Source organism: Piliocolobus tephrosceles, chromosome 2 (genome assembly GCF_002776525.5).
Source record: "Piliocolobus tephrosceles isolate RC106 chromosome 2, ASM277652v3, whole genome shotgun sequence".
Classification (NCBI taxonomy): domain Eukaryota; kingdom Metazoa; phylum Chordata; class Mammalia; order Primates; family Cercopithecidae; genus Piliocolobus; species Piliocolobus tephrosceles.
The window spans coordinates 103,777,476-103,805,176 of record NC_045435.1 but is presented as its reverse complement, the minus strand read 5'-3'; the positions used below and the strand labels follow the sequence as shown (position 1 = coordinate 103,805,176).

At 40.3% G+C, this 27,701-nt stretch overlaps 1 protein-coding gene across 6 annotated transcripts in view; it reads right to left on the bottom strand.

Moving 5' to 3' along the window:
- MCCC1 (methylcrotonoyl-CoA carboxylase 1) overlaps nucleotides 1-27,701 on the bottom strand; it is an 82,945-nt gene that overhangs the window by 13,389 nt on the left and 41,855 nt on the right. For all 6 annotated transcript variants that reach the window (XM_023187493.2, XM_023187491.1, XM_023187495.1 and 3 more), the window contains 7 exons: nucleotides 27,332-27,443; nucleotides 22,505-22,586; nucleotides 15,477-15,604; nucleotides 11,659-11,842; nucleotides 9,125-9,234; nucleotides 7,315-7,531; nucleotides 4,189-4,275 (listed from right to left, as the gene is read on the bottom strand). In XM_023187493.2, coding sequence (XP_023043261.1) covers nucleotides 4,189-4,275; nucleotides 7,315-7,531; nucleotides 9,125-9,234; nucleotides 11,659-11,842; nucleotides 15,477-15,604; nucleotides 22,505-22,586; nucleotides 27,332-27,443 — 920 coding nt within the window. The remainder of the gene's footprint in view (nucleotides 1-4,188; nucleotides 4,276-7,314; nucleotides 7,532-9,124; nucleotides 9,235-11,658; nucleotides 11,843-15,476; nucleotides 15,605-22,504; nucleotides 22,587-27,331; nucleotides 27,444-27,701) is intronic.

The window sequence follows — 27,701 nt, the reverse complement described above, 5'->3', positions numbered from 1 at the left end:
GCCCCAACCTCTTAGTCTTATTTCCTACCATTCTCCTCCATGGACGGCCTGATACTCCACCCAAATGGGAAAGTGGGACAATTAACATTCCCTAGGCCGTGCACGGTGGCTCACACCTGTAATCCCAGTACTTTGGGAGGCCGAGGTGGGAGGATCGCCTGAGGTCAGGAATTGGAGACCAGCCTGGCCAACATGGTGAAACCCAATCTCTACTAAAAACACAAATATTAGCTGGGCATGGTGGCATTCACCTGTAGTCCCAGCTACTTAGGAGACTGAGGCAGGAGAATCGCTTGAACGCGGGAGGCAGAGATTGCAGTAAGCTGAGATCACACCACTGCACTCCTGCCTGGGCGACAGAGTGGGCCTCTGTCTCAGAAAAAAAAAAAAACAAAAAACCACACACACACAAAAACATTCCCCATGTATGCCCCCAGCTTTCCCTGCACTGTGGCTCTATGCTCACACTTCTCTTTTACTACACTGCTGGTGCCCTGCCACAGCACAGAAACCTCACTGCCCATTCACATCAGGCTCACTGTCCTTGGGAAGAGTCAGCCTGGGCAGAGTAAATTCTCCCTCCTCTGAACATTTAGCCTTCTGCATACAAAACACCCACTATGATTCTCCTCTCATCCTGGTTTATAAAGAGTGATTTTCCTCTCTATCAGTTGTTTCAGAAAAATTATCAAAATTAAAATGTTCACAAAAGTCAAATACTAAAGTACGAGAACTCCAGGGCCTGCACTCTTGACCACTATGCTCTCCATCTTCTCAACATACACACTTCCAAATGGCAAATTCCTTAACAGAAAAAAAGCAGGGACAAAGACATTTCCTTCTCTTCTCCACATCACTTGGCATATCTATTTTATCAAAAACTTTGTACTGAATGTATGAATGAATAAAACTTCTCCACCCTATATCATGTTGACAGGCTTTAACTCTTCTTATCAGAAAGTGCCTCCAATTACACCACAGCCATTTTCTTTGAATTTATAAAATATGACATGTATTTAACTGGCACGAATGCCAACAGATCACAGTAAAGACACTACCAAAAAAAACTCCTACCCTAGATATCTCTTGTCACCTACAAGAGAACCTTAAATATCCTCTTACACATTTAATAAGGTATGCAAGTATGGGTATGGAATTGGTTGACTATCTGAGGAGATGAAAGTCTAAAGTTTTGTGGAGTAGAGTATAGAGGTCAAAATCAATTTGTTCGTTCAGCACATGGATCCTGGAGTGTGGGTTCAAATCCCAGCTCCACCAATTACTTTTAGTGTGACTTTTTGGAAAATTACTCATCTCTCTCAGCCTTGACCTTGGCTTAGAGAGATTAGTAATTGATAAAGTTCACACTAATAATAACACCAATCTCATCGGCCAGTTCTGAAAATACAAATGAAATAATCTTTGGAAAATGTTTAATACAGTAACTGACATATATCAAATACTCAATAAATTTTAGCCATTATTATCATTGAGATTGGGCCGGGTTCTGTGAAACATGGCCTCTAGTAGCAAAGTAAGAATAGCTTGCAAGCCTTGAATACTTAAAATAGTTGGTCATTCTCACTGACTTCACTAGAAGTTGCTTCTGCTTTTGACTCATAAATGCTTCTGGTATCTTTTTTTTTTTTTTTTTTTTTTTTTTGAGATGGGAGTCCTGCTCTTCTGGTATCTTATTTTTTTTTTTCCCCCTTTTTAAAAATTTTTATTTTATAAATAGGGGCAGGATCTCACTATGTCACCTAGGCTGATCTCGAACTCCTGCCCTCAAGCAATCCTCCCACCTTGGCCTCCCAAAGTGCTGAGATTACAGGTGTGAGCCACTGTGGCCGGCCTGGTCTCTTAAGCTTCCTATTTCATGCATTCTATTTAATTGTGGTCATGGCTTATTAGCATTTTTTTGGAGACTTAGCAATATAACATTTTCTGAAAGCTGTTACATACACACTTGGATTATTTTCATAGAATATTGCCAAAAGGATGTAGTGAACAGCAATCATGTTGGCTTTTCAATTATGTACTCATTTTTTAATGAAAATATTTTTTAATTCCAAAAAACACAGCATACTTCCAATCAGTGCTTGCTGCTTTAGTGAAGAGCCATGCCAAATAACACAGTTGGCTTATATGAATTACAATCACATATTAATTCTTCTGTTTAATTCAGGTTGAAGAAGCCAGTGAAACTTTACCGCTTTTGATACTTGTATTTAGCATATAGGAGTCTAGAGTAAGATACTTCCAGATTTGGGGGGCTGTATTTCTTAGGATGAAATGAGCATAAATGGATGGGTTACCCATTTGCAGAATGCTACTATATAAAGGATGTTTGCAAATTTTCGTTATAAAGGCTTGACAATATGCCCAATGCACTTAAGGCAATGACCATCTAGGCTCAGAAGTGAAAAATAACTGAAGAGCTGTAACCCAATAAACTTGTGTGAACAAAATATTTGTTACTTGCCGGGCACGGTGGCTCACGCCTGTAATATCAGCACTTTGGGAGGCCAAGGTGGGCGGATCATGAGGTCAAGAGATAGAGACCATCCTGGCTAACACGGTGAAACCCCGTATCTACTAAAAATACAAAACATTAGCCGGGTGTGGTGGTGGGCGCCTGTAGTCCCAGCTACTCTGGAGGCTGAGGCAGGAGAATGGTGTGAACCCAGGAGGCGGAGCTTGCAGTGAGCCGACATTGTGCCACTGCACTGCAGCCTGGGCAACAGAGACTCTGTGTCAAAAAACAAAACAAAAAAAGTTGTTACTGAGTTAGTGTCTTCATAGAGGTGAAGTAAAAAGGATTTTCCTATGTCCAAGGAAGAAGATTCTGTGATCAGCTGACAAAAGTATTCTGCCCTACCTGGGAGGCATATTTTTATAACAGAACTGTCACAGTTCAATGACATCTCACACTCAAGGTCAGCCAGGACTCTGAGCTCTGACTCCTCCCATTGGGCTTCCCACACAAACTGTCTTACAGCAGAAGGGATACAATGACCAGCTATCAGAGAATTCTGGTCCTGCTGCTACACTGCTCCAGCCAGAAGTTTATAAACTGCCTTCTGGCTTAAGCATCAGCCTCTTTTGACTTCAGTTAAAGAAAGTCAGTCCCTAAGTTGAGTCAACTCAAATTAGCTGACAATCAAAAATCAATTTTCTATTGGAAAACTGGTGGAAATAGCCTAAGAGTCAATGTCACAAAGAGTGGGTGTGAATCCTAGCTTGGCCACTCACTAGCCTTGACTAAAGTACTTCACTTCTGTGCCTTATCATCCATGCTCTCATCATCCATACATGGGTATAACAGCGACTCCCCCTCATTTATGTTGTGAAGATAAAAACTTATATGAGATAAGGCACTTAATAAATTATAGCTCTGCAGTGACCCACTTCCACTTGAACCCCTGAAACACTGCCTGGGCAGTGGGTAATCGTCCCTCTCTGACATAGTTTTGAAAACTGTTTTTCTTTTTTCTTTTTTTTTTGTGATGGAGTCTCGATCTGTCGCCCAGGCTGGAGTGCAGTGGAGCGATCTCAGCTCATTGCAAGCTCCGCCTCCCTGGTTCACGCCATTCTCCTGCCTCAGTCTCCTGAGTAGCTGGGACTACAGGCACCCACCACTACGCCCAGCTAAGTTTTTGTATTTTTAGTAGATACGGGGTTTCACCGTGTTAGCCAGGATGGTCTCTATCTCTTGACCTCGTGATCTGCCTGCCTCAGCCTCCCAAAGTGCTGGGACCACAGGCATGAGCCAACGTGCCCACCTGAAAACTGTTTTTCTTATTTAAGAATAATACACTCTCGCTGCAGAAGAATTGCAAAGCAAGAAAAAAAGTACAAAGAATTAGGGAAAAAGAGGTGGGTTTTTTTTTGCATATTTCTAACTTTCTGGCATATTTCATTTCAGCTGTTTTGCTACGTTTATTTTATGACATATTTTTACAATATTTACAAAATATTTAAAAAGTGCAAAGAAGAAAAGCAAATACCATCAACTCTACTACCCAGAGCCAATCAATTCTATTATTTTGGCATATTTCCTTCCAATGTTTAGCCTAGGCATTTAAAAAATGTAACTGACTGATCATGACCAGGCTGGAATCCTCTTTTTCAGACTAATGTGATACATTTCTATGACTCACATTTCTCTTTTAATGAAACATTACTTACTGTTTTTACCATCTTTAAGAGTCATGTTTCTGGTATAAGAGATATTCAGTCTTCTTCCACTGCTAGACGAAAATGGAGAGAATTGATCTAGAAAAAATTTAAAATTCAGTAACAAATTTATGAGCATCAAGCCTATGAAATTTACACCTTACAAAAGAAAACATAAAATGCAAGTCCTGGTCAGGCATGGTGGCTCACACCTGTAATTCCAGCACTTTGGGAAGCCAAAGCAGGGAGATCACAAGGTCAGGAGATCGAGACCATCCTGGTTAACACAGTGAAACTCCGTCTCTACTAAAAATACAAAAAAATTAGCTGGGCATGGTGGTGGGTGCCTATAGTCCCAGCTCCTTGGGAGGTTGAGGCAAGAGAATGGCGTGAACCTGGGAGGCGGAGCTTGCAGTGAGCCAAGATTGTGCCACCACACTCCAGCCTGGGCGACAGAGCGAGACTCCATCTCCAAAAAAAAAAAAAAACCACACACAAGTCCTAAACTGGCAGCTCAGATGTGCTGTTTTTGTTTTTGTTGTTTTAAGTTTAAAGGGATACTTTTGTTTACATCTTATGAAATTTCATATGAAAAATTCTAGCTTCTACTGAAGAATCTATTTGCAACCTAAACTCTAATCCTACGGTGGCATAAACTGTACCATGGTCACCCCCTTTTGATGGGGCAAATTCATTCCAGGTCACCAAAGTCTCTACTGCTCACTATTTTTCTTTCACCTGGCCTCTTTTACTCTTTTATGTTGTTGGCTCAGCCCTTACAGCCTTTTTTTTTTTTTTTCGAGACGAGTCTCGTTCTGTTGCCCAGGCTGGAGAGCAATGGCATGATCTCGGCTCACTGCAACCTCCACCTCCTCCTGGGTTCAAGTGATTCTCCTGCCTCAGCCTCCTGAGTAGCTGGGATTACAGATGCATGCCACCATAGCCGGTTAATTTTGTATTTTTAGTGGAGACGGGGTTTCACCATGTTGGCCAGGCTGATTTAAGGTCAAACTCCTGACCTTAAGTGATCCACCTGCCCTGGGCCTCCCAAAGTGTTGGGATTATAAGCGTGAGCCACCGTGCCTGGCCCCTTATGGGCATTTGGGTGTACATCCTCTATTGGACAATATCCAGGTGCTTCAGCATAGCTAAGCTGATGCAATTTATTCTGAACCTCATATCTGTACCAATTATAAACTTTAAAAAGGAAGGTCACAGTAAGAGAACACTCCATTCTAAAAATGTTAAGTTCAGGCTCAGGAATACCACATGGGACATATTTAGATGCATTTTCATTCAATGTAAAAGGATAAAATGAGGATAGAGCACAAATCTTCTAAAGATGTAGTTTTCAGCACTTAAAACATGTTACATTTTAAGCTTTCAAAATAGCTATCTTGAATGAATCTAAATGATATAGAAGTTAAAGATTCTAATGATAGGATCGTATAATAATATAGGTTCAGTATCACTTATCCAAAATGCTTGGGACCAGAAGTGTTTTGAATTTCAGATTTTTTTTTTTTTTGATTTTGGATTATTTGCATTATATTTAACTGGCTTAGCATCCCTGATCCAAATATCTGGAATCTGAAATGTTCCAATGAGCATTTCCTTTGAGCATCATGTTAGTGCTGAAAAAGCTTCCGATTCTGGAGCATTTTGGATTTGGGGATTTGGGATGCTCAAACTGTATAGGGTAATATAATAATTACCAATAAAAGAGAAAAATAGATTAGATTTTTTAAAATTCTGTTTGTTCCGAAGGTCAGAGCTAGCCTGAAATGCAAAGAGTATGTGAGAGCTGAGATTCTGTATCAATTTAAAGGGCAGAATTTTTTTTTTTTAATACTTTAAGTTCTAGGGTACATGTGCACAACGTGCAGGTTTGTTATATATGTATACATGTGCCATGTTGGTGTGCTGCACCCATCAACTCGTCATTTACATTAGACATTTCTCCTAATGCTATCCCTTCCCCTTCTCCTTCCCCCAACCCCACAACAGGCCCTGGTGTGTGATGTTCTCCACCCTGTGTCCAAGTGTTCTGTTCTCATTGTTCAATTCCCACCTATGAGTGAGAACATGTGGTGTTTGGTTTAAGGGCAGAACTTTCTAATGGAGAACTGACTGAAAGTATAAACTACCCGATGAAGTAATGAACTTTCAGTTTCCCAAGGTGTTAGGAAGAAGTTGGGCAACAGCTTAGTGGGTGTGCTGGGGCAGGGATGCAATGTATGTGTGTGGTAGCCAGGATGAACCCCTGTTATGGCCATTCCTATGTTTGGATACTATGACACTATGAAGTCTCTAGGTAGACATTCAATCATAGGATGGAAAAAGAGGAAGAAGTAATTCGACAGTAAGTCATGGGTAACCCAAGGGAATCTAAGTCTCTGGTGTTCTGTCTTGAGACTCTGGGACAAAGGGAGTTGCTGCAGGTTCAAAGGACATAACAAAGTAGGGCCATGAGGAGTGGTGAACAAAATAAGTGGTAAGAAATTAGCACAGGATGTGGGGAGTACAAGTGCTTGACTGAAAAGAGATCCATTTCTTTCTTTTTTTTTTTTTTTTTTGAAATGGAGTCTCGCCCTGTTGCCCAGGCTGGAGCGCAGTGGCGTGATCTCGGTTCACTGCAACCTCCGCCTCCTGGGTTCAAGCAATTCTCTTGCCTCAGCCTACCAAGTAGCTGGGACTACAGGTGTGTGCCACCACGCCTGGCTTATTTTTTGTATTTTTAGTAGAGATGGGGTTTCACTGTGTTAGCCAGGATGGTCTTGATCTCCTGACATCATGATCCACCCACCCTGGCCTCCCAAAGTGCTGGGATTATAGACGTGAGCCACCGTGCTCACGTCTGTAAAAAAAGAGATCCATTTCTACAATTTTAGGTGATTCGTTACACTCCAGTTAACGGGTTAAACAGTGTTTATGGGTGCATCCATGGTAAGTGAAGAGCTTTCCTTCATACTAAAAAACACGTCTGCAAACTTCATACTAAAAAAGAAAGAATGCAAAGAATGATGTCAGTCACTGAGAGGAGAAAAGAGAGGCAAGGGTGCCATACAGAAAGAAAAGCATGTTCAATGATGATTTGCAAAACTTGACAAGCAGAGGAAAGAGAACAGCCTTCCGTACCATGTGCCTGAAGAGTGAAAGCGTCGGTCATGGCTTTCTCCTTGAGGATGAGACCCAGGGCTGCCTGGCATAAAGACTCTTTGGCTGCAGCCTTCCGACTAAGCAACAATTCTTTGTGGTGTTGAGGGATGAAATCAGTGTGCACGTTCCCAGCTTCAAACTCTGGGTGGCCAGACAGATTGAGTAAGAAGTCAATGTTGGTATGCAGTCCAACAATCTAGGAAGAGAATAAAGCCCCAGTTCCTCATGAGTGGGAAAAACAATATGTTCAGAAAACCATCTGCTCTTTTTATCTAAGCATTTTCTACTGTGAACAACTCTTACGAAAAATAAAAAACCTACTAAGGTACCATGTGGCAACAGGACAACTCTCAGGAAAAAAAACCACAAAAAACCATCTCACTATCACTATGTCCATCCACTATTACTATATCCATCTGGACTTGACACTCAAAATTACATTTTAATATGACAAAGAATATACTGGAAATACCGAGGCACTTACTTGACTCAGGTTAGGAACATAATGAATGTTAAGAAACATAAATGAAATTCATTTGCAAGGTATTGAAGACTTGCTGCTCAGAACGCTTCCACAGAATAGGAAGACTGCAAACAGCAAGCTGGATTGCTATACTGGGGAGAGGATAGGATTAAATGACCTCCTTCCATTAAAAGAGCTTCCTTCCAACAATAAAATCCAAATTTTATATACTGATACAAAAATTTTAAAAGGTATAAAATTAACTCAAATACACCAGTAAATGGGATCAAAAGTAAAACCAGCCATCTGAGCTTTGGGTTCATTCATTCACTCATCCATTCCTTCATTCATTTAAGAGCCATTTCCTGAGCATCTCTTAAGTGACAGGCTCTGATCCAGGCACTGTAAGGAACAAAAGGTATGAAGTCCCTGCCTTCACAGTCTCTGTTTACATTCTAGGGCAACAAGTAACAATATCTGTAAACAGGTATTGAATATAATGTCACATGCTACGGAGAAAATGAAGGCTGGCTACGAGGATAAAGAATAACAAAAGGTCATACTTTAAATGCGGCAGCCTGGGAAAGGGTTCAGAGCAGGAGAGCGGGGTAGTCAGGAGTGAGCCCTGCAATCATGTGGAGGAAGAACATTCTGGAAGATTGGACAGGAATGCATGGCTGCATGCTGAGTGAGTCTCAGAAGCAGCAAGGCGGCCAGTGTGGTTGAAGCCACAGAAACCAGAGCTTTGATCAATTATTAACACATAACAAGTTGAATAACTGGGTGAATAAATCCTTCTATGGGCCAAATCAATGTGATATGGGACTTTCTGCACCAAGGAAATTAATGTTCTACAGAAAAATAACAAACTCTATTAAAGGGATGAAACTGAACATAATTATTTTACTTTAGAGAAAATAAACCCAGACTGCAGGCATACTGGGTAGCGAAAACAACATTAAGGAAAACATCTGCCTTTATTTCCTAAGTATCTTCTACTGTGGACAGCTCTTAGGAAAAATAAAAAAACCTACTAAGGTACCATGTATAGTTGGATTTATCTACAGAGTGAATAGGATTTCACCGAAACATAGCACTGACACTAACAATTTTACTTCTGCAATCTTTCTTTTGTAACTGAAATGAAGAAGTCCTCAAACCCTGCTCTGGCCCTTGCAAAATTCTCCCATATGAAACTATTTTGTTTGGGCAATTGATGGAAATCGAAAATACGCTGACAAGACCAAGGCCTTGCCAAAGACAAAGGCTGACCTCTGGTGCTGAGCAAACACATCAAGGTCACTGGCACGGTCTCAGATCACTCACATTGTACTGACGAAGGCTGTACCTCAGTTTTGTCAATGCTGCCTGGCGATCTGCAGCCCACACGACCAGCTTTGCAATCATGGGGTCGTAATGCACAGAAACTTCATCTCCTGAAATTGAAAACCACGATAACCTCTTCAAGTCAAAACATAAAGGAATAAAATACAACAATCAAGACGTTTTGTTATGTACATTTCACGCTTAATCCTCATAAACCCCTGCATGATAAGTAACATCGACACAAATTTATTCTTGAGGACCCTGAGGTTCAGAGGGCTTTGAAAACTTGCCAGGTGTAACAAGGGTGGGTCACCCAATAGCACTAGGCCCTAATGTGGTGATTCAATGGCACACAAGCTGGCTTTCCCTCTCCTATCTTCTTCTGAAGCTTCTTTTCCCTTTTCATTTTCAAAGTCAGCACAATCATCCTCCACCCTCTCACATTCCCCTCATTTCTGCCCTTAGCATTCCCCACCCTCCACTCCTTCAGTTTCCACGCCAGTCAAGCAAGTTTAATAATTCCTCTGTCCTGCAGGGTTGCTGGGAGGAGTGATAATAAAGTGACAAGTGCCATACCTGGCAAAGCTGATAAACCAATGGCAACTATCATCACTAGGATGGTTACAGTCCTAGAGAACAAGAATTTGAACCAGGGCGCATTCCACTAGTTAGAAATGGTTCAAGTAGAAAGGATGTAGTGCGTTGTAAAGAATGTTGTTGTAGGGTCTTTCCACGATTTTGGCAAGTCACTTGACCTCTTTGAACCCCAGAGTCCTCACTGGTAAGATTAGATGCCTACAGGTGGCTCACGCCAGTACTCCCAAAACGTTGGGAGGCCAAGGTGGGCAGATCACAAGGTCAGGAGTTGGAGACCAGCCTGGCCAACATAGTGAAACCCTGTCTCTACTAAAAATACAAAAAATAAGCCAGGCGTGGTGGTGGGTGCCTATAATTCCAGCTACTCAGGAGGCTGAGGAAGGAGAATAATTTGAACCTGGGAAGCAGAGGTTGCAGTGAGCCAAAATTGTGCCACTGCACTCCAGCCTGGTCGACAAGAGTGAAACTCTGTCTCAAAAAAAAAAAAAAAAAAGAAGGAACCAGTGGGGCAAGCAGAGTTAAGATGCTTTGCTAAGTTAAAGAGTCTACTAACTACCAAATCTTGCTGTGGCTTATCCAGAGCTCTCAAAATGCTACCAATTTATTTTTAAGAAGACCTAAATCCTCATTTTGGCTTTCAGGACACTAGGATTTACCTTCAACCCATCTCCAGCCAGTAAGAAACATATTTTCTTACTATTCTTCGAACATACCTTTCTCTCTTTTCTTCACTCTTCATTATGCTGTTAAATCTACCTATCTAAATCCATTCCAGACATCCATTTAAAAACTTGTCCTGGCCAGGCACGGTGGTTCACCCCTGTAATCCCAGCACCTTAAAGGCCGAGGCAGGCAGATCACTTGAGGCTAGGAGTTTGAGACCAGCCTAGCCAACATGGTGAAAATCTGTCTCTACTAAAAAAAAAAAAAAAAAAAAAAAAAGAAATTAGCCAGGCATGGTGGTATACACCTGTAATCCCAGCTACTCGGGAGGCTGAGGCCTGAGAATCGTTTAAGTCAGGGAGATAAAGGTTGTAATGAGCCGAGATCATACCACTGTACTCCAGCCTGGGCACAGAGCGAGACCATCTCAAAAACAAAAACAAAAAAACAAACAAAAAAAATCTGTCCTGATTATATCAGTCTAGCGTGACTTCTTACCCCTGAAAATTGCTATATCCTATCACTGTATAACTTATTCCAGCAACTGCAATTAAGATGATAGGAGACCATGGAGGCTCAGAGCACTGACTCTGGAGCCAGACTGTCTGGGTCTGAATCTTGGCTCCAAGGATGACCTTGAACAAGTCACTTAACTCTTCTGTGCTCCAGTTTCCTCATCTAGAAAACAGGGATGATAATAATGCCTACTCACAGGGTAGTTCTCATGGTGAAAGGAACGCATGTAGAAAAATCACCTAGAGCAGTGCCTGTAAGTAGGAAGTCCTAAATAATCACGAGTTATGACCACTCTTATTAATCATATGCTGAACTGTGATAGCTCTTCCACTGTTTCTTCACTGTAATTTTTTTATTATTGTTCAGCTTAAACTAAGTTTATGTATTAATTCTCCAACTTATACTTTATGTACCTTGAAGGCAGTCTGCCTTGTGCATAGCAGGTATCAGTCATCTTAAATCAGTTTTGTAATGACGCAAGGTCAAAAACAGTATGCACAAAATATTTCCTGGTTAGGTTTGACCAAGTACTGCTGAATTTCAAAGAAAAGGAGTTCACTGCTTAAAAACACTCACTATTCTTTAAAAATAACAATTCCAGAGGGAAAAACTAATGGTTACTGGGAAATCACTTAAATTCTTTATTTTAAAATATGCTAGACAGTTCCGTAAGACTCAGGGATCAGAATTTGTCCAAAAATAATAATGTACTAAAAACTTAAAAACTGAGTGAGACTTTTCATTTTCTTTGACTTTACCTTGCCGTACTCCAGTTTCAATCCTGGTAGAAGGATCTGCTCGAGGGGTAGAGAGGTGCACTAATGGGCCAGCCCCAGGCATGAAGTTATTGCTAGGATCTTCTGCATATATTCTAGCTTCGAAGGCATGGCCCTGCAGAGTTATTTCTTCCTGGCTCAGAGGAATCTTCTCTCCTGCTGCAATCTGGTAACAGAATAGTGTTTCTTATGAAATCTACCATATAGCGGCTACCAGACTTAATAGATCAATGGTCTTGCTTTTTTTCTAGGTAAAACGTATATTTAGGTTTTGCAATGCAGCCAAATAAAAACTATTATTTTGTCTACTCATTTGAGTATTGGGCAAAACAAAAATAAATTAAAAAACAGACACAGCTCGGCAACAGTCTATCATTTGGGCATCAGAGTTTTTAAATGGCGAAAGCAGGCAAAGTGATGGCTAACTTACAAATATAAAAATCAATGTTTGTTCAATATAATCAAAACCAAAATTTCTTACTGGCAACATACTCTCAGTTTTCATTTAAAACATTAGCACTCAATTCCCAAATCAATTTTTTAAAAAAATAGTACATTACTAGTGTTTACAACTAGATTCACAGCCAAGCAAAAAGTGTGGCTGGCGTTGTCATCCTATGCTGTAATCTTCATCAGCAAGTGGGTGATAAAGCAAAACAGAAAGGGGAAAATTATGGTTTTTCAATTTTGTTATGTTGATGTGTACTGCATAATACCAGATTACAAACAGGGTGATCACTATGGTTTGTTGTTACTATAATTATTACTATTTTGGCTATTATGTACCAATACAACAAATCACTCTCTTCAATTAACTAGTATAAACTGGAAATGGCTATTGGAGGACACACTGCACTTTTCTCTATTTACTCTCAAGTTTTTTTCCAAGATGAGAAAATGACAACCTAAAAAAGCAATCTAGATACAGGAAAAAAGACTTAGCATGACATTGAACTACACCGGTTAAGTATAAAACAGAGGCAAAAGTTTCATTTTTCTGAATCTGTAAATATGAAAGATCAGGATGCACAGCAGTTAAGAATGAAAGGAAACGGAACTAAGTTAAATGCCTTTATGGCAGTATATTTTGAAAATACCTCAGGTTCTGCAGCCAGATTGCCTAGGTTCAAATTTTGTCTCTATACTTACTCATGTAGACAAGTTTCTTAAGCCTTCCAGGCTTCAGAGAAAAGTGTCTGGCATACAGTAAGCATTATGTTACCTATTATCATTCCATCCTTAGGATCTAGAACCAAAAATACCATTTGACCCAGCAATCACACTACTGGGTATATACCCAAAGGATTATAAATCATTCTACTAAAAAGATGCATGCACACGTATGTTTATTGCAGCACTGTTCACAATAGACTTGGAACAAATTCTTTAATATTTTAATAAAGAATTCTGGGCCAGGCGCAGTGGCGCATGCCTGTAATCCTAGCAATTTGGGAGGCTGAGGCAGGCAGATCGCCTGAGGTCAGTAGTTCAAGACTAGCCTGGCCAACATGGTAAAACCCCGTCTCTTCTAAAAACACACAAATTAGCTGGGCATGGTGGTGCACGCCTGTAATCCCAGCTACACAGGAGGCTGAGGCAGGAGAATCGCTTGAACCTGGAGGTGGAGGTTGCAGTGAGCTGAGATCACATCATTGCACTCCAGCCTGGGCAAAAAGAGCAAAACTCCGTCTCTTATGTTCACCTTGACTTGTCTTTGCCTGTCCATTTTCCTCCAAGCTTGGCATCCACTTGAGTGCCTCTGGGTCTTTGGAGATAGTGCCATTTGAGTTCTCTCAGGCTGACATTGGCTCTCTGGAACCCCTAACCTTGACATTTTCACCAGCTTTCCCTGAACACTGTTAACTATCTGTATCTGTAGCCTGAACCCGGGACACTCACATCAGTCACTGTTCAACCCTTGTTCTAGGAAGGCTTGACTACACAGGCAGATCCTCAAGCTTGGACTCTTGACTCACCAAATGGTGAGCCCCTTTGTTTTACCTCTGTTTAAAGGCCAGATGTCAAATGCCTTGAACTGTATAAACCAGGTCCAGCAGCTTCCCTGAGTTCTAGTGTCCCTCCCCAGATGATAAAAGCTGGCTTCTCTTTCTGAAGATCCTTGACAAGCTCTTACAAAAAATAAATGTCTGTTGGTTTCCCTAATGCCCAAAAGCTTTCTCCTTCCTTAATCCTTAGAAATCTTTTTTTCTCTTATGATTTCCAAAGTCAACTGCTTCAGAAAAATTATCCTCCTTTTCCTTGAATTCTGGAAATATAAACACTCTTTCCAGAAGTTTCCAAAGCCACTACAGTTTTTCTTGACACTCACTAAAACTTACTAGCTTGCTGTGCCTGGTTTTCATTAGTGCCCTAGGATATAGAACCCCAGAAGAACCTTTTGGCTCAATTAAAACCACCAATCACCCCCAAGGAACCAACAAAAGGAGTATTATATTATTATTTACAGAAGTTCTGAAAAGATAAAATTTTCAAAATAATCAAGACTTTAGCATCACACCATGAAAAAAATAATTTAGATTCAGGATATATAAGGAACCAAGAATCCTACAGATATCAGGAATGTCTATATTGCTTAACAAATTTTTTTCATGTTAAGAAAAAGAAGGCTAAAGTAAAATCTATTGTTCTCACGAGAACAAAAACAGACTAAGCTATTATTAATATTTGAGAAGTATGTTTTGTGGAATTCTGGTTTATACCAGTGCTTCTCAAATAATCCACAGTAAAAGAACAGTTATAACCTTACGTGTTTGAAAAATACAGTAGACATGTCATAGCAATGCCAAAATGCTTTATAAGTTTCCAAACAATCACTCTGAATGAACATTTACTCATGGGCCAGTAACAGCCATAAATCCGCACTTTACTTGGATCATTCTAGACCATCTCCTTGGCTCTTCATTCCCAACTCTGCCTTAGCTCATTTCATCTTGTCTAGCATCTGCCCTGCCTCTAAAATCGAATGATGGCCTGGTCCAGAATGCTGAGGCTTTAGGTAGACCATGAGGCTTTTCCCTTGAGGTGATGTGGTTGTGAGCAAGCCTCTGTGCCAGAATCTCACCTGCTGGCTGCCCATGCCTAAGGGGAAATGAATCTGAGTCCTTAATGTGCCAAAAAAAAAGCTACAGCATCAAATGTGGCTTCACTTTTTACGTCCCATCTTCCTGTTCTCATCACAACCACCAAGAACTGAATCCGGTCCAAAATGACACCTGCTTTAGGAGGTCAGAAGGTAGTAACCTATTCTCAAGACTGTGTTGTTGCTGTTGTTGTTTTTGGTATTTTGTAAATTATAGATTTAGGTGGAACATGTGAACGTTTGCTACACGGGTATTTTGCATAATGCTGGGGTTTGGGCTTCTGGTGCACCCATCACTCAAACAGTGAACATGGTACCATTTATGTAGTTTTTCAACCCTAGCCTCCCTCCCATCAAGACTGATTATTTTTTCTTTTCTTTTGTTAAGATGGAGTCTCGCTCTGTTGCCCAGGCTGGAATGCAGCAGTGTGATCTCGGCTCACTGCAACCTCTGCCTCCCCAGCTCAAGGGATTCTCCTGCCTCAGCCTCCTGAGTACCAGTGACTACAGGCACCCAGCACCACGCCCAGCTAATTTTTGTATTTTTAGTAGAGACAGGGTTTCACCATGCTGGCCAAGCTGGTCTTGAACTTCTGACCTCAGGTGATCCACCTGCCTTGGCCTGCCAAAGTGTTGGGACTACAGGCGTGAGCCATCGCACCCAGCCAAGGCTGATCTTTAATAGAAAAAATATTCGCACTCTAAGCTGCCACTCCACCAAGTCAGTTCCTGTGATCATCTCAGTAACAGGATGTTCCACTTGCAGCCTTGTATTCATCTCCATGAAATAGAAATTATGTTTCGAGTCCATAATAAACTCCACAGTCCCTAAAAGATAAAAAAACCAATGGTCATATTCAATAGTGTATAATCAATCAGTAGCAAACCAAAATCTCCCATGATGCACCACATCAAGTTTTACGGCTGCCTTCATTCAATGGTAACACTTTGCATTTCATGAAGAAAACGTCTTGCATTTGCAGCAGCATGAGGCTTAGTCAAAAATAGAGAGCTGTATGAAATTTGGCAACGGAAAGGTATATTCGGGGTTGTGAGCAAATGGTAAGCCCAAATTATGAATCCGTTTCAGCTGCTGTAACAGTGAGACCAAGAGTGGACCACATGTTACTGCCTCAGAGCACCAAGATCCTGGGAGCCTCATAGCATGACATCCCATCTCACCCTAACCCCATGGAGAAAAAGACAACTTTTTTTCCATGATTGTGGGCTCCGAGGAATTTCCTTTTAAAGTCCTTTGGCTGGTAACCCATTGAAAGATTGTTTGGCAACTAAACCTTATGTTAATATCTATTGGCATTCTATTAAGCTCTAAAAAAATTTCCCCTAACTTTATTAAGGTTTAATTTTGGACAACAAACTGTAACTACTGTAAGTGTAGGTGTGTGATTTAGCAATTGAATACAATCATAGAACCACAATGAAACTACAGAACATTTCCATCATAAAAAAAGTTCCCTTGTTCCCATTTGGAATCAGTCCCTTCACTAAACCCTGGGATCCAGGAAACCACCAATCTGCTTTCTGTCACTATAGTTTTTCTAGAATTTTATATAAATGAAATCATATAGTTTTTAGTCTTCTGTGTTTCTGTGTTTGTGTGTTTTTCTCTTAGCTTAAAGTGAATACAATGTAAAATTGTTTTTAAAAGTGTGGTCACAACCCATTAGTGGATTTTAAATTCAATTTTTTTTTTTTAAAGACGGAATCTCACTCTGTCACCCAGGCTGGGGTGCAATGGCGCAATCTCGGCTCACTGCAACCTCTGCCTCCCGGGTTCAAGCAATTCTTCCACCTCACCCTCCTTGTAGATGGGAACACAGGTGCACGCCACTATGTCCGGCTAATTTTTTGTATTTTTAGTAGAGATGGGGTTTCACCATGTTGGCCAGGCTGGTCTCGAACTCCTGACCTCAAGTGATCCACGTGCCTCGGCCTCCCAAAGTGCTGGGATTACAGGTGTGAGCCACTGTGCCCAGCTTAAAATCAATTTGAAGACTTTTGGCATCTGATCCAGCATCAAGGAGCTTAGAAGTTGCCACTCTGTCCTATCAAGTAAAAAGCTGAACAAGCTGAAAATCAACAATTCTTAAATTTGTCAGAGAAATCAGGTCACAGGGCAAGCTGCTTGTCCACAGAACCAGAGAGACAGACAACTGACAGGCAGATACAGAGATGCCATGAGGATAAGCCTGAGCTGTAATTGACAAATTCCTGGCAGCTCAGTGTGGACAACTCTGAGAGTTAAAAACTCCAAGGCGACCCAGTTACAGGAGGACCCCACACTTTTGTGAGTTTTACCTCCAGGAGCTCTGCCAGGGCTTCACAGTGAATATCAGAGAAAAATCCTCCCATGCTTCCAGCATCAGAAGAAGGGAAATGAAACCAGTTTGAAATACACCAAAACATTCAAGGTTTGCCCTTGAGAAAAACTATTTTATCAGAGCCTAAACGATTGGGATTTTATCAGAGCCTAACCTCACTGAGGGAGAAGAAATACCCAATCCCAGCCTTTGCCAGACATCCTGTCCAATCTAAGGGGTGGAGGAGAACAAAACAAAAACATACTGGGAAGCGCTGGTGAAGTTCACACACCAGGGGCACAGGCTCAGCAAGACTGACATCCAATCATGGGACAGTAGAACACGCCCCCTCCAGCCATATCACATTACAAAAGGCCTGTTTAGCAAAATTCTCTTTACCCAGTACACCATGTCCATCTTTCAACAAAAAATTACAAGGCATACTAAAAGGCAAAAAACACAGTTCGAAGAGACTGAAGAAGCATCAGGTATGGCAGGAATGTTAGAATTATCAGACACAGAAATTCTAAACTGTGATTAACAGGCTAAGGGCTTTAATGAAAAAAGTAGACAATATGCAAGAACAGATGGACAATGTAAGCAGAGAGGTGAAAATTCTAAGAAAGAATAAAAAGGAAATGCTAGAATTGAAAAAAAAAACAAAAAACCATAACCCTAATAGAAATGAAGCATGCTTTGGCGGGGCTCATTAGCACATTGGGTATGGCAGGGGAAAGAACCTCTGAACTTGAGGATATGACAACAGAAACTTCCAATTCTGAAAAACAATGAGAAAAAAACCTTAAACAGAACAATACCTAGCACTGTAAGCCAACTACAAAAGGTACACAGAATGAGAATACCAGAAGGAGAAGAAAGGAACGGAAGTAATATTTGAAACAGTAACAACATGTTACTGCATACTGTAGGCAACTGTAACACAGTGGTAAGTATTTGTATATCTAAATATATCTAAACCTAAAAAAAGTAATGCATTGTACTATGATGTTATAGTGGCCACAATGTTACTAGATAGGAATTTTTCAGCTGCATTTCAATCTTATGGAACCACTGTTATATTGAACAAAACGGTGTTATGCAGCATATGACCATACTTGATATGCTAAAACAGGAGAGGAAATTGGATCATATAAGATGCTCAATTAAAACCATGAAAGGCAGAAAAAGTCTGAAAGATAAAAATAGGAAAAAGGGGAATAAACAGAAAACAAGAATAAATATGGTAAATATTAATCAAAGTATATTAACAATCACTTTAAATGTTGATGTCTGAATATACCAATTAAAGGACAGAGGTTGTTCGAGTAGATAAAAAAGCAACAGACAAATATATGTTATCTACAAGAAATCCACTTTAAATATAAAGACTTGTAGATTTAAAGTAGAAACAGAGAAAGATAGAATATGCTAACACCAAAGAGAGTGGGAGTAGCCATCTTAATTTTAGAGCAAATTTCAGAGCAGGAAAAGTTATCAGGGATGAGGGGCATTAAACAATGATAAAGGGGTAGACATAACAATTTTTAACATGCAAGTACCTAACAACAGAGCATAAAATATATGTGGCAAAAAAGAATTGTAAGGAGAAATAGATTAATTCACTATTATAGTTGGAGACTTTAACACCTGTTATTAAATAAATATGGATGATCCAGCAGGCAGAAAATCAACAAGGACATAGTTGAACTCAACAGCACCATCAATCAACTGGATACAACTGTCATCTATAGACTATTTCATCCAACGACAGCAGAACACATTCTCAAACTAGAAAAGAATATTCACTAGGATAGACCACATTCTGGAACATAAACCACATCTTAACAAATTTAAAAGAATAGTAATCACACAGTGTCTGCTCTCAGAACATAACAGAATTAAACTAGAAATCACTAACAGAAGGATATCCGGAAAATCCTAAGATATTTGTATATTAAACAACACACTTCTAAATGACACCTGAATCAATAAAGAAATCTCAAGAAAAAATTTTAAATATTTTGAATTAAATAAAAATACAACTTTCAAAATTTGAAGAATGTATCAAAAGCAGTGCATAGTGGGAAATTTATAGCATTGAATGTATATATTAGAAAAGAAGAAAATACCAAAATTGATAATCTAAGCTTATATTTTAATTAATGAGAACAGCAAATTAAATCCAAAGTAAGCAGAAGAAATAATAAAAATTAAAGCAAAAATTAATGAAATTGAAAATGGAAAATCAATAGAAAAAAATCACCAAAACCCAAACCAGTTCCTTGAAAAGATCAATAAAATCAATAACCTTGGCTGCGGCAGGCAGATCACAAGGTCAAGAGATCAAGACCATCCTGGCCAAGATGGTGAAACCCCGTTTCTACTAAAAATACAAAAACTGAGCTGGGTGTGGTGGTGCACGCCTGTAGTCCCAGCTACTCAGGAGGCTGAGGCAGGAGAATCACTTGAACCCAGTGGGTGGAGGTTGCAGTGAGCCAAGATCTCACCACTGCACTCCAGCCTGGTGACAGAGTGAGATTCTGTTTCAAAAACAAAACAAAACAAAAACACAGTAACCTTTAGCCAGGTTAACCAAGAAAAAAAGAAGAGAGAAAACACAAATTGCCAGTAATGGAACAAAAAGAGGGTTATCACTACAGATCCCATGGATATTAAAATGATAAGAAATACGAATAATTCTATGCCCACAAATGTGATAACCTAGATGAAATGAACCGATTCCTTCAAAGACACAATCTGTCAAAACTCATACAAGAAAGAGAGAACCTAGGGCCAGGTGCAGTGGCTCATGTGTGTAATCCCAACACTTTGGGAGGCCAAGGTGGGAGGAATGCTTGAGCTCAGGGGTTTGAGACCAGCTTTGGCAATATAGGGGGACCCTGTCTCTACTAAAAGTTTAAAAATTAGCTGAGTGTTGTGGCACATGCCTGTAGTCCCAGCTACTTGGGAGGCTGAGGTGGGAAGACTGCTTGAGTTCAGAAAGTGATAGTTGCAGTGAGGATTGGCCAGGCATGGTGGCTCATGCCTGTAATCCCAGCACTTTGGGAGGCTAAGGCAGGAGGATCTCTTGAGGCCAAGAGTCTAAGACCAGCCTGGGCAATATAATGAGACCCTGTCTCTATAAAGAGAAATAATCTGAATAGCTATGTTTATTAAAGAGATTGAATCAATAATTAATAACCTTCCAAAAGAGCACAAGGCCAGCCGAGTATAATACAACCTAGACAAGCTTGACTATGGTGATGACTTTCTATATACAACACCAAAGGTATGATCTACAAATAACTGATATGCTGGACTTCATTAAAACTTAAAACTTCTGCTCTGTGAAAAGGAAAGTCAGCCGGGTGTGGTGGCTCATGCCTGTAATCCCAGCACTTTGGGAGGCCAAGGCAGGCGAATCACCTGAGGTCAAGAGTTCAAGATCAGCCTGGCTAATGTGGTGAAACCCCGTCTCTACCTAAAATGCAAAAAAGTAGCTGGGTGTGTGATGGCGCATGCCCGTAATCCCAGCCACTTGGGGGGCTGGGATAGGAGAATAGCTTGAATCTGGGAGGCGGAGGTTGCAGTGAGCCGAGATCGAGCCACTACACTCCAGCCTCAGAGACACAGTGAGACTCTCTCTCAAAAAAAGAAAAAAAGAAAGGGAAAGTCAAGAGAAGTGAAGACAAGCCTCAGACGGACAGGTTTGAAAAGGCACATCTGATAAATAACTGTTATTCAAAATATACAAAGAACTCTTAAAACTCAACAATAGGAAAACAAACAACCTGATTAAAAAATGGGTGAAAGACCTGAACAGACACTTTATTAAAGAAGATACACAGATGGCAAGTATGCATATGAAAATATGTTCAATATTGTATGTCATTAGCGAAATGCAAATTAAAACAATGAGATACCAAATGACCCGAATCCAAAACACTGACATCACCAAAAGCTGTTGAGGATTTGGAGCAACAGGAAATCTCTTTTGTAGCCGGTAGGAATGCAAAATAGTACAGTCACTCTAGAAGAGAGTTTGTCAGTTTCTTCCAAAACTAAACATTCTCTCACCATATGACCTAGTAGCACGCTCCCTAGTATTCACCCAAATAAACTAAAAAATTATGTCCATACAGGCCGGGTGCGATGTCTCATGCCTGTAATCCCAGCACTTTGGGAGGCCGAGATGGGCAGATCACGAGGTCAGGAGATCGAGACCATCCTGGCTAACACGGTGAAACCCCGTCTCTACTAAAAATATAAAAAATTAGCCAGGTGCAGTGGTGGGCGCCTATAGTCCAGCTACTCAGGAGGCTGAGGCAGGAGAATGGCGTGAACTTGGGAGGCGGAGCTTGCAGTGAGCCGAGATTGCGCCACTGCACTCCAGCCTGGGGCACAGAGCGAGACTCCGTCTCAAAAAAAAAAAAAAAAAATTATGTCCATACAAAAGCCTGTTTGTTTCCAGGGCGTTCATAGCAGCTTTATTCATAATTGCCAAAACCTGGAAGCAACCAGCATGTCCTTCAGTAGCTGAATGGATAATAAACTCTGGGACATCGAGACAACAAAATATTATTCAGCATAAAAAAGAAATGAACTATCAAGCCGTGAAAAGATATGGAGGAAACTTAAATGCATATTATAAAGAAGCCAATCTGAAAAGGCTAAATACTGTAGGATTCCAGCTATATGACATTCTTGAAAAGGCAAAACTACGGAGGCAGTAAAAACATGAATGGCTGCCAGGGTTTAGGGGGAATGGAGGGATGAATAGACAGAGCACAGAGGATATTTAGGTTACTGAAACTATTCTATACCATAGTACAATGGTGGATACATATCATTACACATTTGTCAAAACTCACAGAATGTACAACACCAAAAGTGAGCCCCAATGTCAACTACGGACTTGGGTGATAATGATGTGTCACTGTAGGGTCACTGACTTTAACAAACGTTACCACTCTGGTACAGGGATGCTGATACTGTGGGAGCTTGTGTGTTGGGGAGTGTCAGCGGGGGACGGGGGTATATGGGAATTCTCTGTACTTTTTGCTCAATTTTGCTGTAGGCTTAAAACTGCTCTAAAAAATAAAGTTTATTAACTATAAAGAAGTAAAAAAAAATCAATCTAGTGATTTTAAAATAGAATACAAAATATCAAAACTCATATAATTAAGACAGGTACTGTTTAATGAAACGTTTGTTTCAAATATATATGTATGTAAAAATAAACATTTATGTGTACATACCAGGTCTCAATATAAAACGTATTTCTTACTGTGAATATGGTCAAAACAGCTTGAAAGTGACTGATTTAAAACTTGTGTTTCTCCTGCCTTCTAAAACATAAATTAATCACTGTTAACATCTCTTCCATTAGAAGCAAATCTTAACATACCTGCTCCAACATAATTTACAGCTTTAGCAGCTCTGACTGCAGCTTCTCCCAGCTTTTTTCTTACTTCAGGTTTAATACCAGGCTATGAAAAAGATATTTAAATAAATCTCCATTAGTAGCTTGCCTTACTAGAAATTCCATTAAAATTCAATTCAGTCAGGTGCCACGTAATGACGTTTCTCAGTCAACGACAGATCACACATACAACAGTTGTCCCATAAGATTATAATGGAGCTGAAAAATCCCTATCACCTAGTGACACTGTAGCTGCCATAACATCACAGCACAGTCATTACTCATGTGTTTTGTGGTGAGGCTGGTGTAAACAAAACGAATTCACTGCCAGTATACAAAAGTATAGCACAATCGGCCGGCCACGGTGGCTCACGCCTATAATCCCAGCACTTTTGGAGGCTGAGGCAGGCAGATCACGAGGTCAGGAGATCCAGACCATCCTGGCTAACACGGTGAAACCCTGTCTCTACTAAAAATACAAAGAAAATTAGCTGGGTGTGGTGGCAGGCACCTGTAGTCCCAGCTACTCGGGAGGCTGAGGCAGGAGAATGATGTGAACCCAGGAGGTGGAGCTTGCAGTGAGCCAAGATCGCGCCACTGCACTCCAGCCTGGGTGACAGCGAGATTCCGTCTCAAAAAAAAAAAAAAAGTATAGCACAATGATGTGCTGCATATAATACTTGATAATACAACTACTTTTTTTTTTTTAATTTACTATACTATACAATTTTAATAGTTACTTTAAAGTGTATCCCTTTTACTGGAAAAAAAAAAAAGTCACCTGTAAAACAGCCTCAGGCAGGTCCTTCAGGAGGTATTTCTGAAAGTGGCATTGTTATCATAGAATATGACAGCTCCAAAGATGTTATTGACCCTGAAAACTTTTAGTAGGACAAGATGTGGAGAAAAGAAAGTGACACTGATGATCCTGACTCTGTTTAGGTCTAATGGGTGTGATTGTATCTTCATTTTTAAAAGAAAAGTTTAAAAAGTTAAAACAGGCCAGGTGTGGTGGCTCACCCCTGTCATCCCAATATTTTGGGAGGCTGAGATGGGTGAAGCGCTTGAGCCCAGGAGACTGATAACAGCCTGGCGAGAATCAAACCATAGAGCAACATGGTGAGCCCCCGTCTCTACAAAAATAAAAAAAATTGGCCAGGCATGATAGCACACAACTATAGTTTTAGTCACTCAGGAGGCTCAGGTGGGAGGATCACTTGAGCCCAAGATGTCAGGGGTCTAGTGAGCCATGTTTGTGCCACTGCACTCCATCCAGCCTGGGTGACACAGCAAGACCCTGTCTTGAAAAAATTTAATTTAATTTAATTTAAAAATTTTAAAATAGGGGCCGGGTGCAGTGGCTTACACCTGTAATCCCAGCACTTTGGGAGGCTGAGGTGGGCGGATCATGACGTCAAGAGTTCGAGACCAGCCTGACCAACATAGTGAAACCCCGTATCTACTAAAAATACAAAAATTAGCCGGGTGTGATGGCAAGTACCAGTAGTCCCAGCTACTCTGGAGGCTGAGGCAGGAGAATCACTTGAACCCAGGAGGCAGAGGCTGCATTGAGTCAAGACTGCACCACTGCACTCCAGCCTAGGCTACAGAGTGAGACTATATCTCAAAAAAAAAAATAAATAAATAAAAAAAAATAAAAATCAGGAAAAAGGTTATAGAATAAGGCTATAAATAATTTTTTTCTTTTTTTGGAGATGGAGTCTCACTCTGTTGCCCAGGCTAGAGTGCAGTGGTGTGATCTCGGCTCATTGTAACCTCTGCCTCCTGGGTTTTTTAAAGCAATTCTGTCTCAGCCTCCTGAGTAGCTGGGATTACAGGTGCCTGACACCACACCCAGATAATTCTTATATTTTTAGTAAAGACAGGGTTTCAGTATGTTGGCCAGGCTGGTCTCGAACTCCTGACCTCAAGTGACCCACCCGTCTCAGTCTCCTAAAGCCCTGGGATTACAGGTATGAGCCACCATACCTAGCCAAGAAAAAATATTTTTATATGTCTGTATAATGTGTTTGTGTTTTAAGCTAAGTATTATTAAAAAAGAGGCAAAAAGTGAAAAAAAAATTTGAAAGTTTATAAAGTAAAAAAGTTACAGTAAGTTAAGGCTAATTTATTAAATATTTTTTATAAATTTAATTGAGTGTAAGTGTACAGTGTTTACCAGGTGTACAGTGATGTACTAGGTCTTCACATTCACTCACTGTCCCACCCAGAGCAACTGAAAATCTTGCAGGCTCCATTCATGGTAAGTATTCCATACAGGTGTATCATTTTAATAATCTTTTTTACTGTATTTTTACTGTACCTTTTCTATGTTTACATATGTTTAGATACACAAATACCACTGTGTTACAACTGCCTACAGTATTCAGTACAGTAACATGCCGTATAGGTTTGTAACCTAGGAGCAATGGGCTCTACCAGCAGCCTAGGTGTGTGGTAGGCTTTGCTATTTAGGTTTAAATACACTCTATGATGTTCACACAATTACAAAATGACCTAAGGACACATTTCTCAGAATGTATTCCTATTGTTAAGCAATGCATGACTGCATTATATTTCTATGTATCAAATTCTGCATTAAAAAGGATAAAAAGTTGGCCGGGTGCGGTGGCTCACACCTGTAATCCCAGCACTTTGGGAGGTCAAGGTGGGTTGATCATGAGGTTAGGAGTTCAAGATCAGCCTGGCCAAGATGGTGAAACCCTGTCTCTATTAAAAAATACAAAACAAAAATTAGCCAAGTGTGGTGGTGGGTGCCTGTAATCCCAGCTACTTGGGAGGCTGAGGCAGAGAATTGCTTAAACGCATGAGGCGGAGGATGCAGTGAGCGGAGATAGCGCCACTGCACTACAGCCTGGGTGACAGAGCAAAACTCCGTCTCAAAAAAAAAAAAAAAAAAGGATAAAAAGCTAATATTACATACTTCATGAAGAACTGTCCCATGCTAATTTAACTGTCAATATACCAAAGTTTAATGATTCTGCTACTAATTTCTATGCATTGCAGATATTACTCAGCATAATTACATATCTTTGTCCATTTGTATCTACGTGACAGCTTTCATAACTATATGTCCACTTAAAATTATATGCTTCAGGCTGAGCACAGTGGCTTGGGCCTATAATCCAAGTGCTTGGGAGGCTGAGGTTAAAGGATCACTTGAAGCCAGAAGTTTGAGACCAGCATGGTCAACACAGTAAGACCCTATCTCTACAATAAATTAAAAAAAAATTAGCCAGGCATGGTGGCATGCGCTTGTAGTCCCAAGTACTCTGGAGGCTGAGGAGGGGACAGCTTGAGCCCAGGAGTTGGAGACTGCAATAAGCTATGATCACGCCACTGCACTCCAGCCTGGATGACAAAGCCAGACCTTGTCTCAAAAAAACAAAACAAAACTATATGTATCAATACGGTAACTTTCAACAGTCCTTATTGTGTTTCAGGATGATAAGCAATCTGAGTGATGTGACTAATGATTATCTTAAAATAATGGGAAACCTTGAGATTCCAAGTTAATAAGAAAGGTATATAAAATGAAATATATGTCAAGAAGTAAACAAAGTTTTTAACTTTTTAAAAACAGTGCTATACAGGTATAAATTTAAGTAATCACCACTTGAAAATAAGGCTTTACTGCAATTTCTATTGACATTTAATATGTCAATATTCACGGCATAACATATTCTGGTATAATATATAATGGTATAATATATTCTACAACAGAAGTTAATATATTCTGCAACATAAATTAAAATTTGAATGGTATAAGAATAATGTACTGATTAACCAGAAACCTCTGATCCCTGACTTTTTGGAAATAAATATATATTGGAAAAAACATCTATATAACATTGAACAAGAACCCTTGGCAGTAGCAATCTTCACAGAAATGTAAATCCAAAAATAGGTAGTCCTAGTTGCAGGCTTTGACCCAGGTAATCACCTCAACCAATCAGGGGTAAGGCTCAAAGAGATGTAAACAAATAATGTTAAGCGAGCAAGCGCTGCCAAATGAGAGACCCTCTCATCTCTATAATATAACCAATAAGGCAGGAAAATCTCTCACATATTTTGGGAACATATGAAACGGTAATTAAAAAAGCCTTCTCCACAAAAAATACATTCAATTAATCAGACCATTCTATTGCAGTAATTAATTCTAGTTCATTACGATTTTCTGTATTTTTTTTTTTGAGACGGAGTTTTGCTCGTTGCCCAGGCTGGAGTGCAATGGCGTGATCTTGGCTCACCGCAACCTCCGCCTCCCAGGTTCAAGCAATTCTCCTGCCTCAGCCTTCACGAGTAGCTGGGATTATAGGCACACGCCACCAAACCTGGCTAATTTTGTATTTTTAGTAGAGATGGGGGTTTCTCCATGTGGGTCTAGCTGGTCTTGAACTCCCAACCTCAGGTGATCCACCCACCTTGGCCTCCCGAAGTGCTGGGAATACAGGCGTGAGCCACCGCACCCAGCCGTTCATTACAATGTAAAATGTGCACTGAAACCTCACTATACAGCTTTTCACTGTAAATCAGATAGGTGAATCAGAGTAGATTTTCCCATATTTTATCCAGAAGGAACATGGCCCTGTTGTGTCTACCCCCAGAACATCAATCTCCTCCTCATCCCCAATACCGCAGGAGGTCTTTTCATTACACTGTTATTAGGAAACAGCTGTCCAGCAGGAGTTTGAGGGGTCAGAGACACCAGATTTGCAGACTTCTGATGTGAAAATCAGAATAAGATTCACATTATAGAGAAGCTTAGAAATTTCTTTCCAAGGTACTTACCGCTGGGGCCTCCTCAATGATCTTCTGATGTCGTCTCTGCACACTACAGTCTCTTTCAAACAAGTACACAGCATTGCCATGGTGGTCACCAAACACCTGGACTTCTACATGCCTATATAAAAGCAAACACATGTTAATATATTTGTTAGGGGTGATAAATATCACATTTGTTAAGCTAAACTGTTAGGTACAATCACCAGGATTTCTCCACTTTTATTTTATTTAAGTAAGATCTGATATTTTGACCTCAAATTAGAGGTTACAGACTTAGAAAAAGAACCACAGGCCAAATGAGATGGCTTACGCCTGTAATCCCAGCACTTCAGGTGCCAAGGCAGGCAGAATGCTTGAGCCCAGGAGTTCAAGATGA